Source organism: Rhineura floridana, chromosome 8 (genome assembly GCF_030035675.1).
Source record: "Rhineura floridana isolate rRhiFlo1 chromosome 8, rRhiFlo1.hap2, whole genome shotgun sequence".
In the NCBI taxonomy this organism is placed as follows: Eukaryota; Metazoa; Chordata; class Lepidosauria; order Squamata; family Rhineuridae; genus Rhineura; species Rhineura floridana.
In genome coordinates this window covers 47,578,567-47,602,210 of record NC_084487.1, presented here as the reverse complement: position 1 = coordinate 47,602,210, position 23,644 = coordinate 47,578,567, and the positions used below count along the sequence as shown (strand labels likewise).

General features: G+C 43.5%; 1 protein-coding gene across 1 annotated transcript in view; it reads right to left on the bottom strand.

Annotated features, from left to right (window-relative positions):
• Positions 1 to 5,379: 5,379 nt before the first annotated feature.
• SREBF2 (sterol regulatory element binding transcription factor 2) overlaps positions 5,380 to 23,644 on the bottom strand; it is a 56,619-nt gene continuing 38,354 nt past the window's right edge. The window contains exons 12-19 of the mRNA XM_061639305.1: positions 22,641 to 22,809; positions 22,152 to 22,272; positions 21,270 to 21,379; positions 19,256 to 19,388; positions 18,193 to 18,361; positions 15,179 to 15,364; positions 10,049 to 10,160; positions 5,380 to 8,767 (exon numbers count right to left, since the gene is read on the bottom strand). Of these exons, the coding sequence (XP_061495289.1) occupies positions 8,547 to 8,767; positions 10,049 to 10,160; positions 15,179 to 15,364; positions 18,193 to 18,361; positions 19,256 to 19,388; positions 21,270 to 21,379; positions 22,152 to 22,272; positions 22,641 to 22,809 (1,221 nt within the window). The 3' untranslated portion in view covers positions 5,380 to 8,546. The remainder of the gene's footprint in view (positions 8,768 to 10,048; positions 10,161 to 15,178; positions 15,365 to 18,192; positions 18,362 to 19,255; positions 19,389 to 21,269; positions 21,380 to 22,151; positions 22,273 to 22,640; positions 22,810 to 23,644) is intronic.

Genomic DNA, 23,644 nt, shown 5'->3' with positions numbered 1-23,644 from the left:
TTTCCATTGTCACATGGCTGCAGTTAATTCCATAGATTTTCTCTATATTGGGCTCCATCACATCATTCCAGTCCAAAAGATTATCCATGCCATTGATAACTTTATCTCTAGAATCTTCATTCATTTCTTCAGAGATAACATTGAGTTCCAAACAATAGATTTTATTTCTAAAGTCCATAGACTCCAAATCTTGTTCCTGTTCCACGTTGGTTCCAATCTCCGGGATCTCCTCTCTCACAGGGACCCCTATTCCAGTCTCCAGGGTCACCTCTCTCACAGGGACCCTTATATCTTTAATCTCCTGCTTCATTTTACTCAATTCAATTTTCATTATCTCAATCTCATCCATTATTTTCTGAAACATAGTTATTTCCAGATTTTCAGCCACTTTCTTAATTGCCATTTTAAAAGAAAAATATAGGAAAACCACTTCTTATTTCAGCAACAATTGGGTTAATACTCCAAACTTGGTGACATCACAGTATAAACAGAGCAGACAGCCTTATCTCTCCAATAGTTAAGTAAACAAAATGCAGTTCCCAGGATCGAAACAATTAATGGCAATCGTCAAGAAACAGATTCGTCAAAATAAAATAGACCAAAAAGAGAGTAGTCTCAAAACAGTATAATATTTTTCAAAATAAAAATCTGGAATAGAAATCCCTCTTCTGTGTATATCTTTAGAATGCAAATCCAGGACAGCTTTTTGCAACAAAAACAGAGATAAGCTATTAATTAGTGCGTAGCAGAGAGAAGTTACGGCTCCCCAGTGAAATGTCAAAAACTGATCAATCTGGCAAATCTCTTTTAAACAGCAACAATTTAAGTCAAGTAAAAGAAAAATATAGAAAGAAGGGTGCTTGCCTGTTAGTGCGTTCTCTCTTAGAAGATAAGATGAACGTTCGCTTTAACAGATAGAGCTTGCTGTTGAAAATCCGTCCCACCTTCGTCGGCTGGACCTCGTCCCATAAATTAATGAGATCTGGTCGTCCCAACAAAAATAGGCTTTGAGGTTAATCTCTTCGTTTCTCCCTACCCGGGAGAAGTTTAATCAGTCAAAAAAAAAAGAAAAAACTGACTGATATATCTGAATAAGCTTCTTTTGAGGCAGGAGCCCGTCTCAAAAGCAGGCACAGGCTAAGTCACCCTTCCCGGAAGTCCCGTGATAGGGCCTTCTCGGTGGCTGCCCCTAGGCTTTGGAATTCCCTTCCTAGGGATGTAAGAATGACCTCCTCCTTGCAGTCCTTCCGGCATCAAGCAAAGACCTTTCTATTCCAACAAACCTTTGGTATTGACGGCTGCTAAAGATAAGGCTTGACGGGAACTGCATTGCTAATGCCTAATTCCTCCATTTTTAATCTGGTTTTTTTATTCTCTTTTAGCTATAAGTGTGAATGGTTTTAATATTGGAATTAGTTTATTTTTATTTTAATCTAGACTCAGTATGTTTTAATTATGTGCTTTTTATCTGGAAGCCGCCGCGAGTTCCAGTTTTGGAAGGATGGCGGGGTATAAATAAAGACAACAATAATAATAACAACAACAATAAAATAATAACAACAATAATAAAATAATAACAACAATAATAAAATAAAATAAAATAAAATAATAATAATAATAATAATAATAATAATAATAATAATAATAATAATAATAATAATAATAATAATAATAAACATGACCAAAAATCAACAGAAACATGAACCATCAATGAGACAACTAGAGTAACTGGAAAGAAGGATGTCCTACAAGACTCAAACTATCTAGAGATATGGAAATTGTGGCCTTTCAGATATTGTTAGACTGGGGCTGTGTACACAGCGTACATTTAAAGCACATCCTGCCCCCGAATTCTGGGAAGTGCCGTTTGTTAAGAGTGCTGGGAATTGTAGTTCTGTGAGGGGTAAACTACAGTTCCCAGGAATGTTTGGGGGGGAAGCATGTGATTTAAATGTATGCTGTGTATAGTCTATAACTCCCATCATTCCTGTCCATGGGCCATGGTGGCTGATGTTGATGGGAGTTGGAATCTCAGTATCTGGAAAACCACAGGTTCATCATCCAAGATCTACATCCACCACTGGCATTTACAAGGTTCCTCAGCATGCCATTTTATGTATATATAATGGGGAAGGGATTGACTTGCTCCACCCCAGCATCACTGGGAATTGTTCCAACCATCAAGAAATTACCCTTGAGGGTAATTTGAGTTCAAAGGATGGCCTGAGTCAAGGCTTGTAAACATTGCATTTAAGTCCCAAGTAAGTGGACACTTCCTTCTAAAACTTACAAATACAGAGATGTGATATATACCCCCCTGTAAAAAAAAAATAGGGAATTGCCATTACGCATGTTGGTACTGCACTCCTTGCCACAGCCATCCTGAAGAAACTCAATGGATTTCATGAACCTTCAGGCTCACAACCTTGATGGAAGCAAAAGGACCAACTAGCTGTACATTTTGTTGGTGGATAGACTATGTGCCTTAAACAAGAAATATGGTGTGACCATTCCAGAGCCCTCTACATTGCTTCAAACAGTAAGAAGGCAACCTGGCTGAAGAAGTTCTGTGATAAAAATCTGGACATACTGGGAATCACTTGTGATGACGTCCTGTCAGTGAACCAGTCTCATCTTTTCTGAAAGTTGACCAAAGTCTCCATACCAAATGTCAGACTGACAAAACACAACACCTTGATTTTTTTTATAAATAGAATTTTGTCCTATTATGTTAGATCACTGAAAAAGTCAGAAATACTACTATATAGCTACTTTCATGGCTGCAATTATATGTTGAAAACAAGAGACTTAAAACTATTTAAAGAACAGGCTCTAGGGTGGGTTGGGATGTATTAAGCTTAATAGACAGTGTCTGGGTTGGTGATGCATTGTATTAACGTTCCATGCAACTGTTCATATTTGATGTTCCAGTTCAGCTTACATTTAATATTCATGTCCTGTATTCTAGCAGATTCTGCATACATTTTGTTTTCATCTTGCGCTTCCAGTGTGTTGTGTGGTATATCTATATCTATCTATATATTAAGCGCTTTTTAAAGTTCACAATGCATTAATGGAGGCTGCTTCCAATAAAAGCTCATGCGCCAATGAAGGGTTTTTTATGTTTAAGGAGCCACAACAATGCTACCTTTTCAACAGAGTTACACATTGGAGATAGCACTTGGAAGGTAAACATGAAGGGTTGTATCCATGGATAACTTTGCCTTAGTGCAGGGTTCACACACTTTCTACCCCCAGGGCCACTTGAGATGGCTGAAAATTACTGAGGTCTGCCAGTCACAAAATGGTGGTGCAGGGACAGAGCCAGTCATGAAATTGAGGCAGATGAGGCATATGGAGGCAGAGTTTGGCCTGATCAGCTAGTAATTACTGATATCACTTTCTACCGACATCTCATCTATCTTTGGAAAGGGCTGAATTCTTTGCCACAGCCTTTTCCCTGTGGCAAGGAGTTGCATAGTTCAGTTCTGATCCAGAGGCTCTAACTGGAAGCCTTTTCTTTTCTTTTTCCCCTTTCCATCTCACCTCTCAAAGTATTTTTGCCAATCTCCTGTTCTTCTTTCACACTCAACATGTACTGTATTCCTTGCCACCCTGTAAACCACCAGCTTCTTTCATCCCTCTTTCCTGGCCCTTTTACATTCACGTCTTCCTTCTATAACAGCTTCCCAATCATATTCCATTTCCAGTTTGTTTATTTTTGTTTTTAGTATTACTCTTTCCCTTTGCTTTCTAATTGCCTTCAACACCTCCCTGGGTCCTTTCCCCTCAGAGAGACTTTCCTTTCTTCCCTCCTCCTCCACTCCCAAAACTTCTGTCTCCAGGCCACCTCTGCATAGCATGCAAGGAGTTCCTGGTGCTAGCATTAGTGCAACCAAAAGGCTAGCGCATGATTAGGGGCACAGCATGCAAGTGAGGAGGCACCAGAGACGTTGAGGCACTGAAGCCCATGCGAAAGTGGCCCCAAACCTACTGATGGATCCCAGGCCACTTTAAGAAATACTGCCTTAGTGGAAAGCATTTCTGCTTGCGCAAGTCAGGACACCTCTGACTTTTGCTGATGCCACCTACCTACTGCAGACCTCTGCACCGTATTTTCTCAGCAGCAGCTTTTTAGAGGTTGGCCCCCCATGAAAATCAAGACTCCCTAACCTGCATGAACACAAGTTCTGTCTGTTAAGGCAAAGCCACCACTGGACCTGAAGCTTGTACAATCTCGCTACTACTTGCCACTGTTACTAATAATTTTTACATTGCTTTATTTGTGAAATTTCATTTTATACAAATATTGCTTCTTAAATAATTACAACTTGGTTTTTTTAAAGGGCATATAACAAGGTGAATATATATGATTTCATATATATAACTATTAGTATTGATATGTGCTATTAATGTACACATTAAGATTAACAATGCCTTAATATGTATAAATATAAAATACAGTAGGGCCCTGCTTTTCGGCATTCTGCTAATACGGTGGCTTTCAACTAGAGTAAGACCCCACTCATACAGCGCTTGTTCCGCTTTTAAGGCATTTTTCGGGCATCGGGCGCCATTTTATTGATGGAGTTCTGCTTTTCGGCAGCTTTCACTTTTAGGCGGAGGTCTGGAATGTAACACGCCGTATGAGTGGGGCCCTACTGTACTGAATATTAACTTACAAGTAATAATCCAGAGCGAGAGTACTGCTTCTGCTAATTTCAAAGAAGCAAACCATCTACTGCTTGTCCTGAGATTTCTAACTCGTTTACGTATCATGTGGCCAAATTCCAACTCCTTATAATTTCCATATATATTTTTCTCTACTTTCAATCATTTCAGTTACTTTTATTATATTCAGTTAGCCCCCAAGTTTCATTTTCTGTGTCTGTGTTATAACTGCTTTTAATGTTTTCTTTAATAATGTTTTTAACCCTTTTATTGTTTTAAAAGTTCTTTTTAAAGCTTTTTAAAGATGTTTTTAATGTTTTGTTTTAATGTATTTTAAGGTTTTTTTATGATGTTTTAAAGTGTTTTTAGCGTTTGTTTGGGCTCCTGGTGGGAGGAAGGGCGGGATATAAATCAAATAATAAATAATTTTATAAGGCTTCTAATCTCTTCTAAGCTCCCCTTGAATCACTCTTACCTTATTCTTTAATAAACTTGTGTGCCAAAGGAAACATTTGACAATTTAGCCTAGAACAAAACCTAAACAATTCTCTTCAGCCACTGGGCACTGTAGCATTCTGACAATCCTTTAGCACCTATCATTTTTTATTATTATAGTACCATCTGTGTACAAGAACATTTTGTGGGAGAAAGGTTTAGATATTCATTACTTTTGACCCAGGACAAAACATTCTTCTTAATGAAGCTTCTTTAAAATACCAGACATTGTGTACAATTTGTTTTTATTAGATAAGTCGCACAATGAACCCCAAGAGAGGGTCACAATTGGGACAAATACCAGAAATGCTCACCCTGTCACATAATTGCCACATCTTACAGCAAAGCATCCCTATGCCTAATTTTATTGGGATAAATACACTTTTCACATCATATATAAAAAAACAAAGTTACACTATATACACAAAAATAATATAGGGATAGCCTGGGTGATAAACAAACCCATAAATAAATGAAGTGTACTTAAAAAAATGCTCAAAGTACATGGAAAGTCAGGGTGGTTCTCTTGTGGTGGTCCCATCTACACAAACATCATTCCACAAGCTAGCAGTCCCACCCTCAATGCCTCTTACTGCTGTACAATATGAGGCTTTTACCCTTGACTGCAATGCCCATTCTTGGCTGTAGTATTTCCTCCTGCCTGACAGTATGAACGGCTTTCATGGCTTCAAATCCATAGAACTGTGAGATTCCCAGTGTTCCACAGTGTCAGTAAGAGATGCATTCTGATCTACACTAACTAAACTTCAAAAGTTAATCACACAGAATGACAGCTTCCAGGTGGAAAGGTTTGTGTCAGGCATGCTTAATCAGTTTGCATTCACAATTCACACAGGCCCTTGTGTTAATTCAAAGCTGACTGCTGCCACTCCAAACAGACCAGAACAATTTGCATGGGTGGCAGAACAATTGTGGAACTAAACCAGCAATGGTAGCATCAAACACTCCACCATCCTGCTAGCAGATACCGTTCCACTGAGGTAGTTGGTTACCCTTTCTGTTTTGCTGCTACCATCACTGGAAAAGCTGCCATTAGGAAGCACCCTTAAAAAAACAAAATGGTACTCAGATTTCAGCCTGCCCATTCAAATGACCGCCTATGGATCAGCAATGCATGACTTTATACTATGGTAGCTATCTAGGGTTACAGGAGAAACAACCAAGAGGATCCATATGATCACGTGATATGAAATATAGAGATTCCCTACCTCACCCCTATGAACTGGTCCTTAACAAAGCAACTTCCAAGTATCCCACAGTACTTTCATTTTCACTGTGTGCTTCTGGAGTCAAAACGAGGCAGGATACTCAAATGGAACCTTTGCGCACATCCATTCACATGTTCCAATGGAAAATTTGGAATTTTTATGAAATTACACTTTTTATTAGTTCCAAGATATTCACTAAGATTGTGAAAAGGTCTTCAAAATGGAAGTTAACCAAAGCTTTATTGTGGGATCACTCTGTGGATGGTTTTAAAAATGTGATTATATGATATGCATCTGTTATCTGTGCAGTTTTGGACCACATTCCTATAAATAGGTAATTGTTGCAGTGTTTGAAAATCCCCTCACCCAGGACTGCATGCACCTTGGGACACACATACCTTCGTTTGAACTGAAAGTTGTCAACGAGAGGTTTAGAGTAGAAATTATAGTTGTTTTTAAATGGAGAGTCCTAGTTCTGCAATCATGTTCAGCTGTATAATAAAGGGTTAACCAATGGCAGGCAGAATAGTTTCAAGCGCCAATGCAATGCACAGTTGTGTGGGCTTTCCCAGAGAAGTAAGTGTTCCCAAATTTATTTATTTGGGATGTACATGTGTGTCGGATAGGAATTGCTATATATTTGGATATGAAATGTGAGACATAGCTAGAACAGAGATAGTGCAAAGGCAAAAGAGAAGACAAATGTGATTTGTGAGACTCTGAATTATGTAATATAAAACCTCTTTTCTTAAAACCTATTCTTCCAACAAGAAGGCCCAGTTACAGTGACTCCTCTTTCTCCAAGGCCTACAGCTACATCTACAATACTACATATGTAAACCATGTGAAAAACCTGTTTGACCATCAGAGCTTCTCCAAAGAATCCTGGGAAAGACAGAAGATAGCTATTGCTAGTGTCATAAGACTCTCTCTGATAACTGCTATCCTAAATGTACTTCTATGGATGCAGCTACCAAAAAAACCAAACATGTTTTTAAGGTAAAACTCAATGTTGACTTTAAGCATGTAATTTTAAAAAATGTGCTTAGACTGTCTCTTTATGTACAAAAAGCAGCAGCAGGGGCCCTGATAGGAGGGGAGGGGAGTTTTTAACCCTTCCTCCCAGTGCTATTTTTTCCCGCTGAAACTTTTCCCCAACCTGTGGTTTGTCCCATTTTTTTAACAAAACACAGAAAATAGCAGCTTTGAAGGCAAAGCAGCTTTTCAGTAGCAACACACTCCTAGAAGTAACACTTAAGCCCCTCCCTGTGATGCTCATCCAGACTGGGGCTCCAGCAGGTTGTTTTTTTAATAAGCAAAGAGATGTGGCCTGTCTAAACACATTTTTGAATCACAAGCTTAAATCCGCATCTTGTTCAGCCCTTAGTTCATCCTTGCCCCTCTTTTCTGTTATCCATCAGCCAGGACATGGAAAGAAAACTCCTAGGTTAATGATAATGTGGCTCTGCAGGCTGCCAGGAGGGAGAGACACAAGTGAGAGATGGAAGACAGGAGAGGGAAGAGAGTCCTAAGTGTTGCCTCTAGAGCTTGTAAATCCATAAATCACTATAAAAAAACCAAACTGCATAAAAAACTGTGATGCACTGTCTTAGGAGAGGTGGCCTAACCTTCAAAGGCTCTCAGAGAATGCAGGATCTATAGAAAGGCTTCTATGCAATCTACTGAGAACCAGACTTTAACCACAGCCAGATTCTCTCTGGGACTGCCCAAAATATACGGCACTTGATGGACAGATCAAGTAATCACAGATGCTAGTAAAAAGATTTAGGGCAGGTCTTCTCACTCTCTAGCAAACCTCCTCCTCAAAAGATATTCTTGTTATAGATTGTTTTGTAAAGAGGGGAAAAACCAATCTTCCTGAACCCAACCCCTCCTCCTCAAAGGGGCTTGTCCAAGATATTGCAGACTCTTGTCAGTGGGGGGGGGGAAACAAAACCACTCTCTAGCTCTAGTGTGGGCATCCTTTTTACCTCAAGGCAAATCACCAGCCACAAAAGCTGGTTTACAAGATGATCCTACCCTGGCTAGCATAATGGTCCTAACCTGGGACAGTGTTCAAGAAGGGAGGAGGGGGACATGAAGGGGGAAAGAATCCAGTTCAATGGGTGATAAGGCTTCAATCCTCCAGGGTTAGGAAGCGGCAATTGCTGTGCCCCCACTCAGCTTCACAATCATCTGCTGACAATCATTGCAGGAACGCTTGTCCCCAACTTTCTCCAGCGTGCGGGCTGCTTCTGCCAGCAGGACAGCTCGCTGGCCTGGGGATGATAGAAAGGAGAGGGGGAGGTGTCGACAGGCTAAGAGAATTGCTGTAGCTCTCTCTCTCTGGCCAGGAAGAGCATCCAGTTCACCTAAGTATGAAAAGAGGAGGCATCACAATAAAGGCCACATTGATGATGGCCATGACTGCATCACATAAATCAATGAAACAGATACTACAGTGGGGTGAGCAAGGACTGTTTTACAATGTTTGCTATCCAGATGCATGCAAGAAACAAACCAATGAACTCCCACTGAAACTCTAAGCAGTAATTTAATCTGGAGGCAGAGATGTCCCAAGCTGAGACCTGGCCAGCATCCCAGACTTAGCAGCCTTATCCTGGTAATAAATATGACATTTCCACAGGAGGGCAAGGCCTGCTCTCTTCATTACAAGCCTTTGTTTTCCTCAAATTAGCAGCTTCAAATGTCAGCTAGTGAACTTCTTTATACCATTGCTTCTGAAACATACTGGCTAAGATACTACGATTTATGAACAGAAGAATGTTCACAGATGGAAAAAAGTTTTCCCTCTGCCTGATTTCATGCAATTCACTCTTCCTCAATCAGTTCACGATGTCCTATTCCACTGTGCTCAGGAGGGATCCTTTGACCCTCCAGAGTCAAAGCTTCCTTCCGTTCACAGATCTTATGATCCAAGCCATTAGATGTTTTTTGATTCGCAACATTAGCTTTTATTTTTACAACCCTAGCTATCCCTAGTTTCATCCATCAAAGAAACTGGCCATGTTCATAATGAAACTGTTCATACAGTATGGGACCATAACAGAGGGAAGGGGAAAGGCCTTTTGATTATTCAGAGGTTGTTTTCTAACCATCACATTTCAAACAGTTTCTATTTATTATTCTAATTTATTAATTCTGATGTATTACATAAATAAAATGAAGTTTGAATGAAATGTTGAAGGTTTACCCTTCAGATAACTGAACACTTAAACAAGTCTACAATTTGGAGGCTTGCAGGTTTTTAATTAAATTCAGAGTCTGAAAGAAGTCTCTTGATTTATTTAATGCACTACAATTTGCAGTCTATAATATGGTACAAATATTGTAGAGTAAGGTTCACAAAGCTTTGCAAGATTTTGTATTTCAAAATCAGAATTGCACAGCAGCTTTGCCAAACTTCGTTAGTTTTATCGTGCCCTGCTTGAGATCATCTGATTTGGCGGGTGGAAGTAGAATAAATAAGGTAGGTAGGAAAGCTTAACAAGTCCTCATCACAGCAAAACCATGTGTGCCATGCTTACGATTATTTAGGATTCCAGAGGTCTCCAGAACTGTGGGATTAACATACATAGGTGGTGGTGACCCAGTTCAGGGCAGTGAAGGAAAGGACACATGAGCTTACTGACCTTGCTTGGTACTCTGGGGTGTTCGACGCCTCAGACTGTGCTCCAGCAGCTGATGAGTGCGTGTGGGGCTGGCTCCTGCCATCAAGCGCACAGTGGCCTCATGCAGGAACACCTGGATGGAAGAAAAAATGGAAATTTTACTCACCGTGAATTTCTATTTGTATATAGTGCTGGAGGACATTCCTCAGTAGGGATGACTCCTCCTACTGGTCATGACAGGCAGGGTCTCTAAGCTTCTTTGTATCCTCTCCTGGGGGAGGAGTCGTCCCTCTCTCCAGACCGAACTGACAGAGCCAGGAACACTCCTCAGGCCCCATATCCACAGCTTTTCAGACGTCCCTAAAGTGGAAGCCTATACCAGGAGATAGCTGAAGAAAAGTGACAGACCAACACAGAACCAACGTGCTGGAGGACAGGTCACACATGAAGGAAGACACACAATACTAAACAACGTGTGCAAATGTAAGGCACTGGCAGAAGCCCTAACTCCCCCACTCCCCCTCCCGCTCCAGAAGGTTGAAGCAGAGGAATGAGAGGTGGGTGGAATGTCCTCCAGCACTATCTACAAATAGAAATTCACAGTGAGTAAAATTTCCATTTTTGCTAGATAGTGCTGGAGGACATTCCTCAGTAGGGATATGACAGAGCAGTGTACTAGGACTCCGGGTGGGATTCCTCTAGCTAGGAGGCAACACCTTCTGGAGCACCTTCCTGCCAAATGCAGCATCGGCTGATGAGAATGAGTCTATTTTATAGTGCCTGATAAAAGTGTGTGGAGAAGCCCATGTAGCGCTCTACAGATATCCATTACGGGGAACCCCCCCTTAAACGCTGCTGAAGCCGCTGCCCCCCTAATTGAGTGTGCTGTGGTACCGAATGGAGGTTCCTTACCCAGAGCTTCATATGCACGTGCTATAGCCGCTCTGAGCCAGCGTGAGATAGAGTAGGTTGTCACCTTACACCCCTTTGATTTCCCAGAGAAGCCCACAAAGAGGGCCTCAGACCTCCTGAACTCTAAGGTACGATCCAGGTAGAAATGAAGGGCCCTCCTCACATCAAGTGAGTGCCACCTACGCTCCTGGGCACAGGAGGGAGCATGGCAGAATGAAGGGAGAACCACTTCCTGCGACCTATGGAAAACAGAATTGATTTTAGGTAGGAACGCCGGGTCTGGTCGGAGGACAACCTTGTCCTGGTGGAACACGTACAGTTGAGGGTCCGAAGATAATTCCCCCAACTCGGAAACTCTGCGTGCCGATGTAATGGAAACCAGAAAAACTGTTTTGAATGTCAAGAGGTTCAGGGGGCAGGTAGCCATCGGTTCAAATGGCGGTCCTGTCAACGCCATCAGCACCCAGGTAAGGTTCCAGTTTGGAAACCTGTGAATCATTGGTGGGGAAACCAGCGTCACCCCTCTTAAAAAACGTTTAAGGAATGGGTTGGAGGAAAGCGGGGGGCGCCCCAGGCATAACAAAATGCTACTAAGAGCTGCAGCTTGTCTCTCGATTGCGGCTGTGCTCAGACCCTTATCTAGGCCTGATTGGAGGAACCCTAGGGGACCCCTAACGTCTCGAGACCAAGGTTCCACTGTATTTGCAGAGCACCAGGACAAGAAAACCTTCCACATGGGCGAGTAAACCCGGTTCGTGGACTGTCTACACGAGGCCAGTAGCGTGTCGAGCACTTTCCCCTTAAAGCCCTTACCGCTCAACCACAACCGCTCAGTCTCCAAGCTGTTAGCCGGAACAGCTCTGGTCGAGGATGGCAGACTAGTTCCTGAATCAGAAGATCCGTTCGAGAGGGTACCTGCCAGGGTGTCTCGACTGACATGTTTAGTAGGTCTGGAAACCAGGGACGTCGAGGCCAATAGGGTGTCACTATAATAATTTCCGCCTTCAATGTCCAAACCCGCTGGATCGTGCGTTGTATCAGCCCAAACGGAGGAAAGGTGTACAGGAGGCCTTGTGGCCACGGTGTGACTAGTGCATTTGTGCCCTGAGCCTGGTGACACGGATTTCTTGTGAAGAACCTGTCTAGCTGTGTGTTTGCGGGTGTGGCAAAGAGATCCACTACTGGTTCTCCCCACCTGCGCACCACCTGTTGGAAAACTTCTGGGTTCAGTTGCCATTCTGCCTCCTTGATGGCTGTCCTGCTGAGACAGACGGCTACAAAGTTGTTTGTGACCGCCAGGTGTTCGGCCTTCAGAGAGGCAAGATGCCTCTCCGCCCATTTGAACAAGCGCTCCGCCTCGAGCATTAGGCCCTTCGATCTCGTGCCCCCTTGTCTGTTGACATAAGATTTCGCCGATGAGTTGTCGGTGTGTATGAGATGCTTCCCCTTGATCTCTGGGGCGAAGGCCTGTAGGCCCAGTCTGATGGCCCATAACTCCAGTGTATTTATATTGAGCTCCGCCTCCATTGCAGACCATGTCCCCTGGGCTAATTGTGGTCCAGGTGAGCCCCCCATCCGTACAAGCAGCAATAGGCAGGTCCACTGTGGGAAAACGCAGTCTTGCCATGATCCTGTCGGCAAAGACGTAATGTTTCTTTGCCCACTTGGCAGGTGGCTTTGGTTTGCATGGTGATGACCATTCAGCATCCCACACGTCATCAAACGCCTGGGGAAAGGGAACTGAAACCTGCTTAGTGTCCATGGAGGGGAAGGCCTTTTTTGCACCTGCCGAGGCTGACTAAGTGGGTGCATCGCCTCCCGCCTCAGCCTCTGGCAGTTGCAGCACTCTGCGGGCCTTGGAAAGGAGCGGCTGAAAAACCTCTGGAGCAAAGAGTCTGGGTTGCATCTGGGTGACCTCTATTTCCTCACCAGAAAGCTCCCCCTCTTCCCTGTCCTGCTCGAGTAGGTCTTCAGAATCTGACAGTACCACCTGTGGAACAGGAGCCTGCCTGGGCGACTGTGCCTGCGCCTGCCGAGTCCGAGCCATAGAGGATGAGGGACCTGCATGAGTCTGTGAGGACGATCGCCTTGCTACCCCCCCCAACGCGCTATGACCAGGGGGCTCCTTGTCACCCCTTGGTGCATCCTTAGCCGGCTCACTGTGTAAAATGCAGGAGGGTGGGGGCGAGCCCCCCCGCCTCATGGCTTGATTGGAAAGGGAAGAGGACCTGGAATGGCTGTCTCTCAAAGGTGAGCTGCCATGCCCGTCCTCCCTGCTGGAGCTTGTGGAGGAGGATAAGCGCCTCCGCTTTGCCCTGTGGGAACGCTTCCTCGAATGTTTGCGCTTCTTACTTTTACGTGCGTGTGAGAGAGAGCCACTGACTTCAGAAGCAATGAGCTCTTTAACCCAGGTCATAAATTTGAGAAACTGCGAGTGGGGGGGAAAAACATCCATACCTTCATCTAGGAGATTCATCCCCCTGCTGTCTACGCTCTGGGACGCAGAGAAGACTGATTGCTGTGAGTCCTCTAGGTCCCTTGCCTCCCCCACATGGCAGGGCTCTTGGCGGGAAGGCGGAGAGGAAGCGGATGAGGCCATAATATGGCGGCCTTGACTCCCTGACGCTGAGGGAAAGGCGCGGGAAGTCACTTTACAGGCAAGCCGTGTTAGCGGGCGCCGCTCAACACCCTGCTGAGACGTTCTCCCGTGACGAGGCAAGCCTTTGGTGAAGGGGGGGGGGAACCAGGAGCCGTGATCCCGCTGAACGCGAGGGTTGCAGAAACGCGGCTCCGCGGAGCGAGGCGAGAGACTCCCGTCTGGGCGGCTGCTGCTCTGCTGGTACGCTGCAGCTAGCCGCACTCCGCCCTTCTTCGGCCTCCTTTCCGACGCCTGTCAACCCAGCCGGGTTCAGCCTAGCCTCACAAACCCCACACCCATGGAGTGAAGGTAGGGGAGGAGAAGGAAACAGGCAGGGAGGAAATAAAACAAACGTAAGGAGAGGAGAAGATTAGCATAAGAAAAGACGCTAAGAGGGAGAAGCAGAAAACGAAAGAAAGAAGCTCTAGATAGAGAGGAGAGATTAACTCCAGACCTTCACTGACCGCAGGCAGGGCTGGTCTGGAGAGAGGGACGACTCCTCCCCCAGGAGAGGATACAAAGAAGCTTAGAGACCCTGCCTGTCACGACCAGTAGGAGGAGTCATCCCTACTGAGGAATGTCCTCCAGCACTATCTAGCAAAGAGCAGGGGACAAGGAATACCCTCTCACCTTTCAGTATCCTTTCACCACCTTGTGCTGTGGATTTGGGCACATGCCTTTATTGGATAAGCTTATTAGCCACTCTTTTCCATCCCTTGGCATTGAGACACTTTCCTGTTTCCTTCTGCTGAACCACAGTGTGCAGAGAATGTGCCCTTTAAAAAGGGGGCATGCCAGCAAACAATTTCTGACTAGCAAAGCAGATGTATTTATACTCTGCCACAGAATCCTCTTTGCTCTGTTTGTACAAACCAGTGAAGATCAGTGATTAAGACTGTGAGACTCAGGTCAAATCTCACAGGCACCATAAAAACAATGTGGTATAGGCAACCTTGTCTTTTCTCAGTTCTACCCCCCATATGCAGGTGTGTCTTCCTGGTGGGACACTGTCCCATTAGTTTTTATACAGGCGGCCCCCTCCAATCTGTCACCACCAAGGAGAAGGAGGCAGGAGAGGAGCCCCCCCCCCGGCTGAACAATACAGCAGATGCCTCTGTAACACCTTCTCCAAGCAGGGCCAAACTGCAGTGGAGGAACAGGAAGAGGAGGTGCCACACCACAGGGCAAGAGATAGGCTGTAGACTGGGGCAGGCAAAAAATATCTCAATTGAGACCACAGGGGGGTTGGAATCAGGCAGATATCTGTCCATGTATGACTGACATATATTACAGGGTTGTTTTAAGGATTACTAAAATAATCTATATGGTGCTTTGAACACTCAAGAAATGCCACATTACTTCAAATCCAAGGGAAACAGCAACATCCACCTAATGCTGCTTAAGTGCAAAACCTGCAATAGTAAGGACTTATCTGGCAGGAAATCAGAAATGTAAATACACTGCTAGAAATTTGAATCACAGCATGTTCTGGTCTAGCCCCTGGGCCATTTGTTCCTTTGGCCTACAACAGCATGCAGGAACTCAATGGACAGGTGCAGGAAGCCATATCTCCTCACCCAGCACAAGTGGCAGGGTCTTACCTTTCGATAAGCAGGCCTGAAACTATGGGCCAGTTTTCGCAGGCTGCCAAGGTCACGCTGGAATCCAGTCAGCTCAGAAGCGGAAGCATGGTATGTCTCTCCCAAAGCTTGGCTGGAGTTCATCTGTTTCTGCCACAGAGTGGTGCGTAGAGACAACAGTAGGTCACAGGCTAGCAGCTGTATCATCTGCAAGGAGACAGCTCCAGTCAGTTACAAGAGTATCCCACCATCATCATCAATAACTGGATGAAGCAGCATGCAGATGGCGAAAAGCTTCTTGGGCTTATCCAACAACACTAGCAGAACTAGACATTTGTTTTTATAAAATCTTTTAAGAAGAGATCTCACATTGCTGAAAGGTATCAGACTGACAGCTCTCTGACCAAATTCCATTTCTTCTCAAAAGGTCACCCAGCATGAACACTCAATTACTTGCTGTCCAGTGGTGAAACCAAGAGTGTATTCTCTGTGAAGGGCACGACACCAAGACAGAGAGGCCAATCAGGTAATTCACAGGTAGCCAGTGTGGGAGCTGTAGTCCACTAACATGTGGAGAGTATAGCATTGGTACCCCTTAAGTATCTTGTTCCCCTTTATAGGTCAAAACTAGCACCTATAATTGTGTTCAGAAAACTCGACAGAATCATGACAGAATCATCACAGATCCTTGTGCAGTGGGTCAGAATAACCTACCACTGTCAAGTCACTGACACAACAACATCAAACACAGTGCATATTTAAAGAATCACCTAACAAGAACTGGTTAACCCTAAAAGGTAAAAAGGTAAAGGTGTCCCGCACTTGTAGTGTGAGTCGTTTCTGACTCTTAGGGTGATGTCTTGCAACGTTTACTAGGCAGACCATATATATGGGGTGGGATTGCCAGTTCCTTCCCCGGCCTTTCTTTACCCCCCAGCATATGCCGGGAACTCATTTTACCAACCACAGATGAATGGAAGGCTGAGTGGACCTCGACCCCTTTTACCGGAGATTCAACTTCCTCCTTCCGTTTGAATCGAACTCCAGCCATAAGCAGAGCTTTGGCTGTGTTACCACTGCTTACCACTCTGCGCCACGGAGGGTCATACACTTTATTCATCTTTTTGCTTACTATGTGCTTTATGTGTGAATTCTAATCATTTAAAATGGAAATTTAAGCCATATGAAGTAATACTGAGACCACCACATTGTATCAACCTGGAATTGAAGATCCCCTCACAGAAGACTCTGTTACAAGATGGGAAGGGGGAAGATACACATCCATTCTGATTTTAGCCACCATGACCATCATGACCCCTAACCGTAGGACCTTTCAGTGCATGGTGGCAGACTTATTAGTACGAGGCTCAGACCACTTCTGGGAGACAATCTGTACCTCATTCAGAGATCTCCCAACTGGAGGACACAGCCCTGTTACCATCTGCAGACTCAAGAGGATGAGTTTGCTGCATTACTTCAATATTCCCACCCTTGCAGAAATGAGACTGCAAAATCAGGCAAAGGTCCTTTAACAACCCGACTAGCTCACAGCCAGGGAGGCAGAGCCAATTACAGTACAGGTCTTATCAACCTACAGAAGGCTTCAATTGGCTTTAGCAACCTGCTGGGACAGCATCTTTCTATAGCTACCTTTGTAGAAGAGCTTCAGCCAACAGAGGGCTTTTGGAGCTGTCCAAGACCGTTTTGTCTGCCCTCTGCATAAAAGAGCTTTTTTACATGCCTTTACTTATCTTGACTGGACTTCACTTGTGTAACCTGACCTTGCTATCCATGACACAACCTTAGCCACCCCAACTAGACACTTAAGCACCCAAGGAACAGAACAATGACAGTGGGACTCTGACTAGGAAGGTGACCTTGAAAATATGACCTAAAGGGGGGCAGGGACCCAACAATTACCCAGAAGTAAAATAAAGCAATGTAATCTTGAAAATGCACCCTGGGGATAAAAAGGAGCATAACAAATCAACATCTACAGAATATGATTTTGGTGTGCCCTCTGGTGGCAAAAAAACAAAACAAAACTCTGCTCCATTATCTATTCAAACTATAGAAAAACACATTTTGTTAACTCACTCTGCTTATGCAAAATACAAACCCTAAGCAAAACAGAAACCCATGGTGGGCACATTTTTACTTTGTTTGCTTTACATTTCCATGTATAGCTTCTTTGACCCCTTTCCACCTATGTGCTCCGTAGAAATCTCTCATGCTTACTTTCTGCTTGCAACACAATTTGGTCTTGATTGTGCAGATTAATCTATATGGGGCTGGTAAACTACTAGTCCTGCCTTTGGGCAGAGGGTTGAATAAAATGGCCTCTTGGTCCCTTCCAATTCAAATTCAATATCCCTAAGAAGTTACTACCATGTCACTTAAATCACTGAATCTGAAAGAATAGTGTTCAATCCAGTCAAGCTCAGGAGATTCCACCTGTAACAGAGAGATGGGGTGTACCTCTGTACTGCACTGCGGAAACATTGCACGAGTACTGTCAGAACATGCAATGCAACTACAATGCACTACAGCTGCCGCCCAGCAGTGATGAACAAGAGGCTTGAACTCAGTATCTTGTCATGCTAGAAGTTGGAAGGCCCCAGCTTCACAAAGAAACAAGAACATGAAGGTGCTGACTCCCTGATGCAAGGATTTAGCATAGTTCTCACACACAGGAGACTAGACATGGTGTCTTCTGTGGGAACAATTCACCCAGAAGGCATAATTAAAAAGAACAAGGAAAAAGACCAAACAAGAACTCATCCTGGCCAACGGATTGGAAACACATGCACTCCTCAAGAACTACTTTGGGAAAAGGAACACTGCAGCTCTAGTTAACACACACAGACAGGTCAGAGGAGAAGGCATGTTCTCTTTCTCTCCAACCATGAATTAAGGAAAGAGATTAACTAAGAACCTATTTGACCTCAGATCCACGTGGACCGATGATGAAACATTTACTCACATGCCTTGATTCAAGAAAGGATGGAAAAGGCATAACCGCCAGTTATACTTACGTTATTGAGACCTGTGCTTGAGAGTCCGCTACTCATGTTGAGGCTGTTCCAAAGATGAGTGCTGGCTCTTTCACAATGGCCAAAGGAGCTCTGCTGCCCATCTGCTTTGCTTGACAATGAGGCATTCATGGCTTTGCACACATGGACAACAGCCTTCACAAGGGCATTCCTTGAAAGGGGGGGGCAGAAGAGACAGAAAGCAAGCCAGGAACAAGGTCAGTGCCTTTAATGCACTGGGGGTGCAGACCAACACTGCTTTAAAGAGAAAGCACCTCCAGATGCTGCGTGCATAAAGCCTTTCACTTACTAAGCCCTAAAAATATTACTGAGGAACCCAAATCAGTTGACTTCTTCTCCAGCCCCTTCCCAAAGACCCAAGCATGTCACCTAAACCTGGAATAAGGGTTCTAGCTGGTAGAAACCTGCAGCTGAAAGAGAAGGTTCTGCACAGACAGACAGTGGGTGGGGAATATCAACTGCAGAATACCAAAGGCAAAGAGTCATTCTATAACTTATGTGGCAGCAAACACATGGGGAGGAATCACAACCAATCCACATTGCTAAAAAAGTGGTTTGCTGTATGCACACTTTTAAGCAGCACTTGGATTCTGGGTATTGAAGAGTAACATGGCTTTTTCTACTCTACCTTGCACATAATAACTATGTGGTTACCACAGCGGTAAGTGCTACAGCTGTTTCTAGCACTACCATAAAATACTAACATGCTTTATTGGGAAATGAAACATATAAGGGTACACCTCTATCAAGAGCAGGTATTGTGGCTTTAACAAGTATTTAATATGTAAAAGAGTCTTTTCATCCACCATCCCAATGCCCCGTAACAGGTCCTTTTGGACCATATAATGTTGAAAAGCTCCAGCTTGAAAGCTGATTGAAGGGATAAACTGCTATTCAATTCCACAGCACTAGACATAGTTCTGTTCTCTGTCTACGACCATCATGAATGAGCACCACGCTCAGGAAACTTCCCACTTTTTCATGCATCTTAAAATTCAGATCCAGAAAGTAATAGCTGGGAGGATAATGTAAAAAGGCCACATACTCCATCATCTCAAAGCATTTAGGAATTCGCTCCACACTGGTATACTGGGTTCTCACAGCTGCATCGTCACCCCTGAGCCAGCTGATTGTCACTGTGATTGCAGATGTCCACCACCTGCACGCCACATCAGGTCCTAGGTATGCAAAGACAAAAAAAAGAGAGGCCCTCTTAGGACAACTGCATGTTTCTCACTCATGCAAATCCCAAAAGGTTCTGTTTGAATGACAGCAGCTTTGGGACAAGGGAATTTAGAGCAGAGAGGTGACTGATGGTGGAGAAAGGTGCACTTAATCCTCCCCACCCCATTTCTTTACTTCAAGCTCCTCCCCTCCCACCATATCACTTCTGAAAAGTTACAAAAGTGCATTCAATCAAACATGCTGAAACGCTGCTGCTGGGAAGGGGAGCCACTGGAGAAGAGCAACTTCGAGTAAGGAAATGGTAGGCAGAGAAAAATTATAAACACACACACACACCATCTCTTCTCTGTTTCAAATTTCCCTCTTCAATAGTCTTTTCATTTTGAAAAACGGCATCAGGTCTCAGTTACAGTTGTATACGTTTCTATATAATGAGAATGAGCTTACAAGGAACTAGAACGGTGGGAGGCTGCTTGCTGATAGGAGGACTCTTGCAAGAGGGACAATACTGAGCAGAACAGTTTCCTGCCACTGGTCGCTTAAACCTGCCCAGATGTGATTTAAGCAGCTCCTGTGGAAGGGTCAGTGTCTGACTTGGGAAAACGGGCAGGGAAAAGAGGTTAGCAGCATGATACCACCAGAGTAACACTTCTGTATGCACCCTTCCTTGAAGTAAACCTGTCCCAAGTCTCGCAAGACTTCCAGGCTGTGATGTTCAAAAGGTATAGGATCTGATTACTGGGATAAACTGTGGGTACAGAAGGAGCCAAATGAGACTACATTTGGGGTTGAAAATGTGTGAAGTTTGGGACAAGAATACAGTGATTAAACTCCCTTGTTTGCTCAGACTAGGGCACATTAGCAAATCTCAACCTGCAGAGTAAGGTTCCATACACCTGCTGCCACTACTGATACACAGGTTGGCTGTTTGGCCAACTGATGAAAGAGGGCAAAAGCAAGCATCTTGCCAGAGAATCCCATTCACTGAAGTAGTAGGGAACGACAACAATGATCAGAGGTAAGCTGCTAAATACCACACTGCCATCATAAACATCTCATTTACAATGGTTCAGTCTTGGGAATGGAGTCACTAACCAGATTTTACAAAACTCATCAACCTCTTGGCTGAGTTACCAACTCTCGCAATGTGTTCTAAAGGTGACAAGCGATCAAAAATATCCACTTTGAGATCTCAGCTGAGAAGACTATCTGTTAAGATGCCATCTTTTGAGGAGAAAATAAAATCAACAGAATCCCGGAACGTTCTCCTAGAGGTCTCTATTTAACTGCTGCTCAGATCTAACCGTGTTTAAGGTAAAATACTATCCTGGCCCACTGAAATGCAATGGCAGTCTTTGTCCTAAAAGGCAGAATTCCCCTCTCTCTGCAAGACATGTGACAGAGACTTGTCACAGGATATCAGGAAAGTTCTACTAATTACATTTTTATCTCTTTGTATTACCAGTTCTTATCTGGACAACATTTAATATCCGTTTGAACATTACAGCAATATAGTAACAACTACAACACATTCCATGCACCTGCTGAAGTTTACTACATATATGTTTTTAAAAACAACACAAGGGATAGAGGGAGATAATCAGTGCTAAGCACTGGAAAAGGATGCACTTAAGAGAAATATCACTGACTGATACACTTTTGATCAATGATGGTGTCTGGTGAAATGGTGTGTTCGTTGGATTACATTTCTTAACGTTACAGTTAAACTACGTTTACATATTTATGTAGGGGAAAAGACTTGCATTTTTTTTAAAAAAAGGAAATTAACACAACAGTAGCTCAGTAGTGAATGTTTGCAGATCTCCAGGATGAAATTGAATCATATGGGAAACCAAAAAGCACCTTTCACTTACCCAGGGCAGATCTCAACACAGAATTTCCAGTGAAAGGTGGTGTTCCAATTCCCAAAGAGTCCACAAAAGAATTAAGTAACTTCAAGTATTCCAAAGCATTAGATAATTCACTGCAAGCACAAGCAGAAATCAGACTTTTACTGTTAAGATAATGCAACATGTTTCTACAATTACTCAGTTTAATGTGTGTAACTTAAATTACTCAATAAAGGTGTCTTGGTTCAGATTTCACTGGTTTGCTATCAGCCCTCTCCTTGCTTTGAGAATTGCTATGATATTCATTCAAGTTCTGTTGGGGAACTGTGTTTTATCACAGAACTCTCACCAATCCAGCATCATACACAGTACTTCTCTGTGCTCCTTTCACCGGAACAGAAATAATTTACTGATGGACCTTGTTGGGCACAAGTGCTGAAAATGAAGGTCTCCAATGACAGGTATGAGTTCTTATCTTAATACTTCAGGCTGTGCCTGCACTAATCCTTTAATTGCAATTCAGCTACAAATTGCTAGGAGAAACTGTGCTTTAGCACATATCCAATCAGCACTGCAGGGATTTAATCCAAGTGTCTGCATTACGTCAAGAATGTTATATGCATTGCTTCCAACTGGGCGAGCAAAGGTTTTGTGTGCAAGTATGTGTAAATGAATTGCAGGTGTTTGTATGAATTCTTTTAATGGTTTTTAAATATGTTGTAAATTGCTTGGAGACCTTTGGGTAACAAGAAATTAACAAGTCTAAGAAACAACTGCTACTACTGAAGAGGTGAAATCTATGTTGCCACCCTTCTTCCCACATGCTAGGTTACAGGAACTGACAGTCAGAATTGCCTGCTCACATCTGAGCAAAAATGCCAATAGACAGATAGAATTGCAGCTTACCAGGGCTCTTCATCATCGTGGCTTGCAGCCCCCTTTGGGACCTGAGGTTTCACAAGGGATTCAACAGCTCTCTCAAGCAGGTTCTCACAGAATGCCTGGTGCACCTGTGCAATGGGATCAGCTGCAGATGACAAAACAATCAGCTTGCTTTCTCTGGCAACATGGCACATCACAAAGTTAGAAGTTACAAATGATTCAGGGCTGCTTCTCCACATTTGGTAATATGCAGGTATCCATCAGAAACAAATCATACACAAACCCTTCCCATGTTATGTGTTTAGGCAGAGAACTACTTTGCAGAAAGAATCCCATCATATAGGAAATTGTCCTCCTGGTGGTCTACTCAACGTTACACAAGTTACTGAAAGTTCCAACACCTTTCAAACAAGAAACTGGCTGGAAAGAGTGAGCATGCACATGCACAATACTGTCCTGTAATACAGACGAGAGACTTAAAGTCAACTCATCCACAAGCCTTCTGGCTCTCACCTGGGTTCCTCTGAGTGCAATACAGACTCTCCTTGGCAGCAGTTTTCACTGTCCAGTTCCGCTCCACAAAAAACTTTTGTCCCAATGGGTGACACAGCCAGCGTAAGGAGTCAGGGATGGCACTGCGCTCTGAACTACACAAGCTCTGGGCTTGACTTAAGAAATAACTCTGGGAAGGAAAAAAGTGCTAAGGTAAGATACGGTGCTGAAGGAAATATATGCAAGTGTTTGGCTCAAGGATAGTAATTCTGGATAAAATTAACTGTAAGCCAACATAAAAGCTACTCCAACATTCACATGCAAAACCATGAGGTAATTTAAATATGCCATAAACACATTTGTTTCATTTCATTCAATACTTTTAACCCCACCCACCCCACCCACCCCAAAAAAAGTATGATTACAGACAACTAGAAGAAACATTTTCCAGGACCACTTTTCACAATACATAAGATAATCATCACAACAACAAATGTTAATTAAACAAAAAAGGAAATACAGAATCGTTATCTCTCTGTTGCTTCCCGAGAATGTCTCCTAAATCATGACTTATTGTGTCCATTAAATGTATGTGGACTCTGAAGACTTGTTAGTTCCATACAAGTCCATACCATGCTGCTATTCTACTGGGATCTCCCAATCTTCCTATCTGTTCAATAAAGTAAAACCAAATGGTCTAAAATTTGTCTTTTTTATTTGTCCCCCGAATGTTTATTTATTAAATTAATATCCAGCCCTTCCTCCCAGTAGGAGCCAGGGTAGCAAACAAAAGCACTAAAAGCACTCTAAAACATCATAAAAACAGACTTTAAAATATATTATAACAAAACATCTTCAAAAACATCATTTTAAAAAAGCTTTAAAAACATCTTAAAAAACAAATTCCAACACAGACGCAGACTGGGATAAGGTCTCAAGTGCTCTGGGGGTGCTCCTGGATCCATCTCTGTCTCTAGAGGCCCAGGTGACCTCAGTGGCTAGGAGCGCTACCAGCTTTGGCCGCA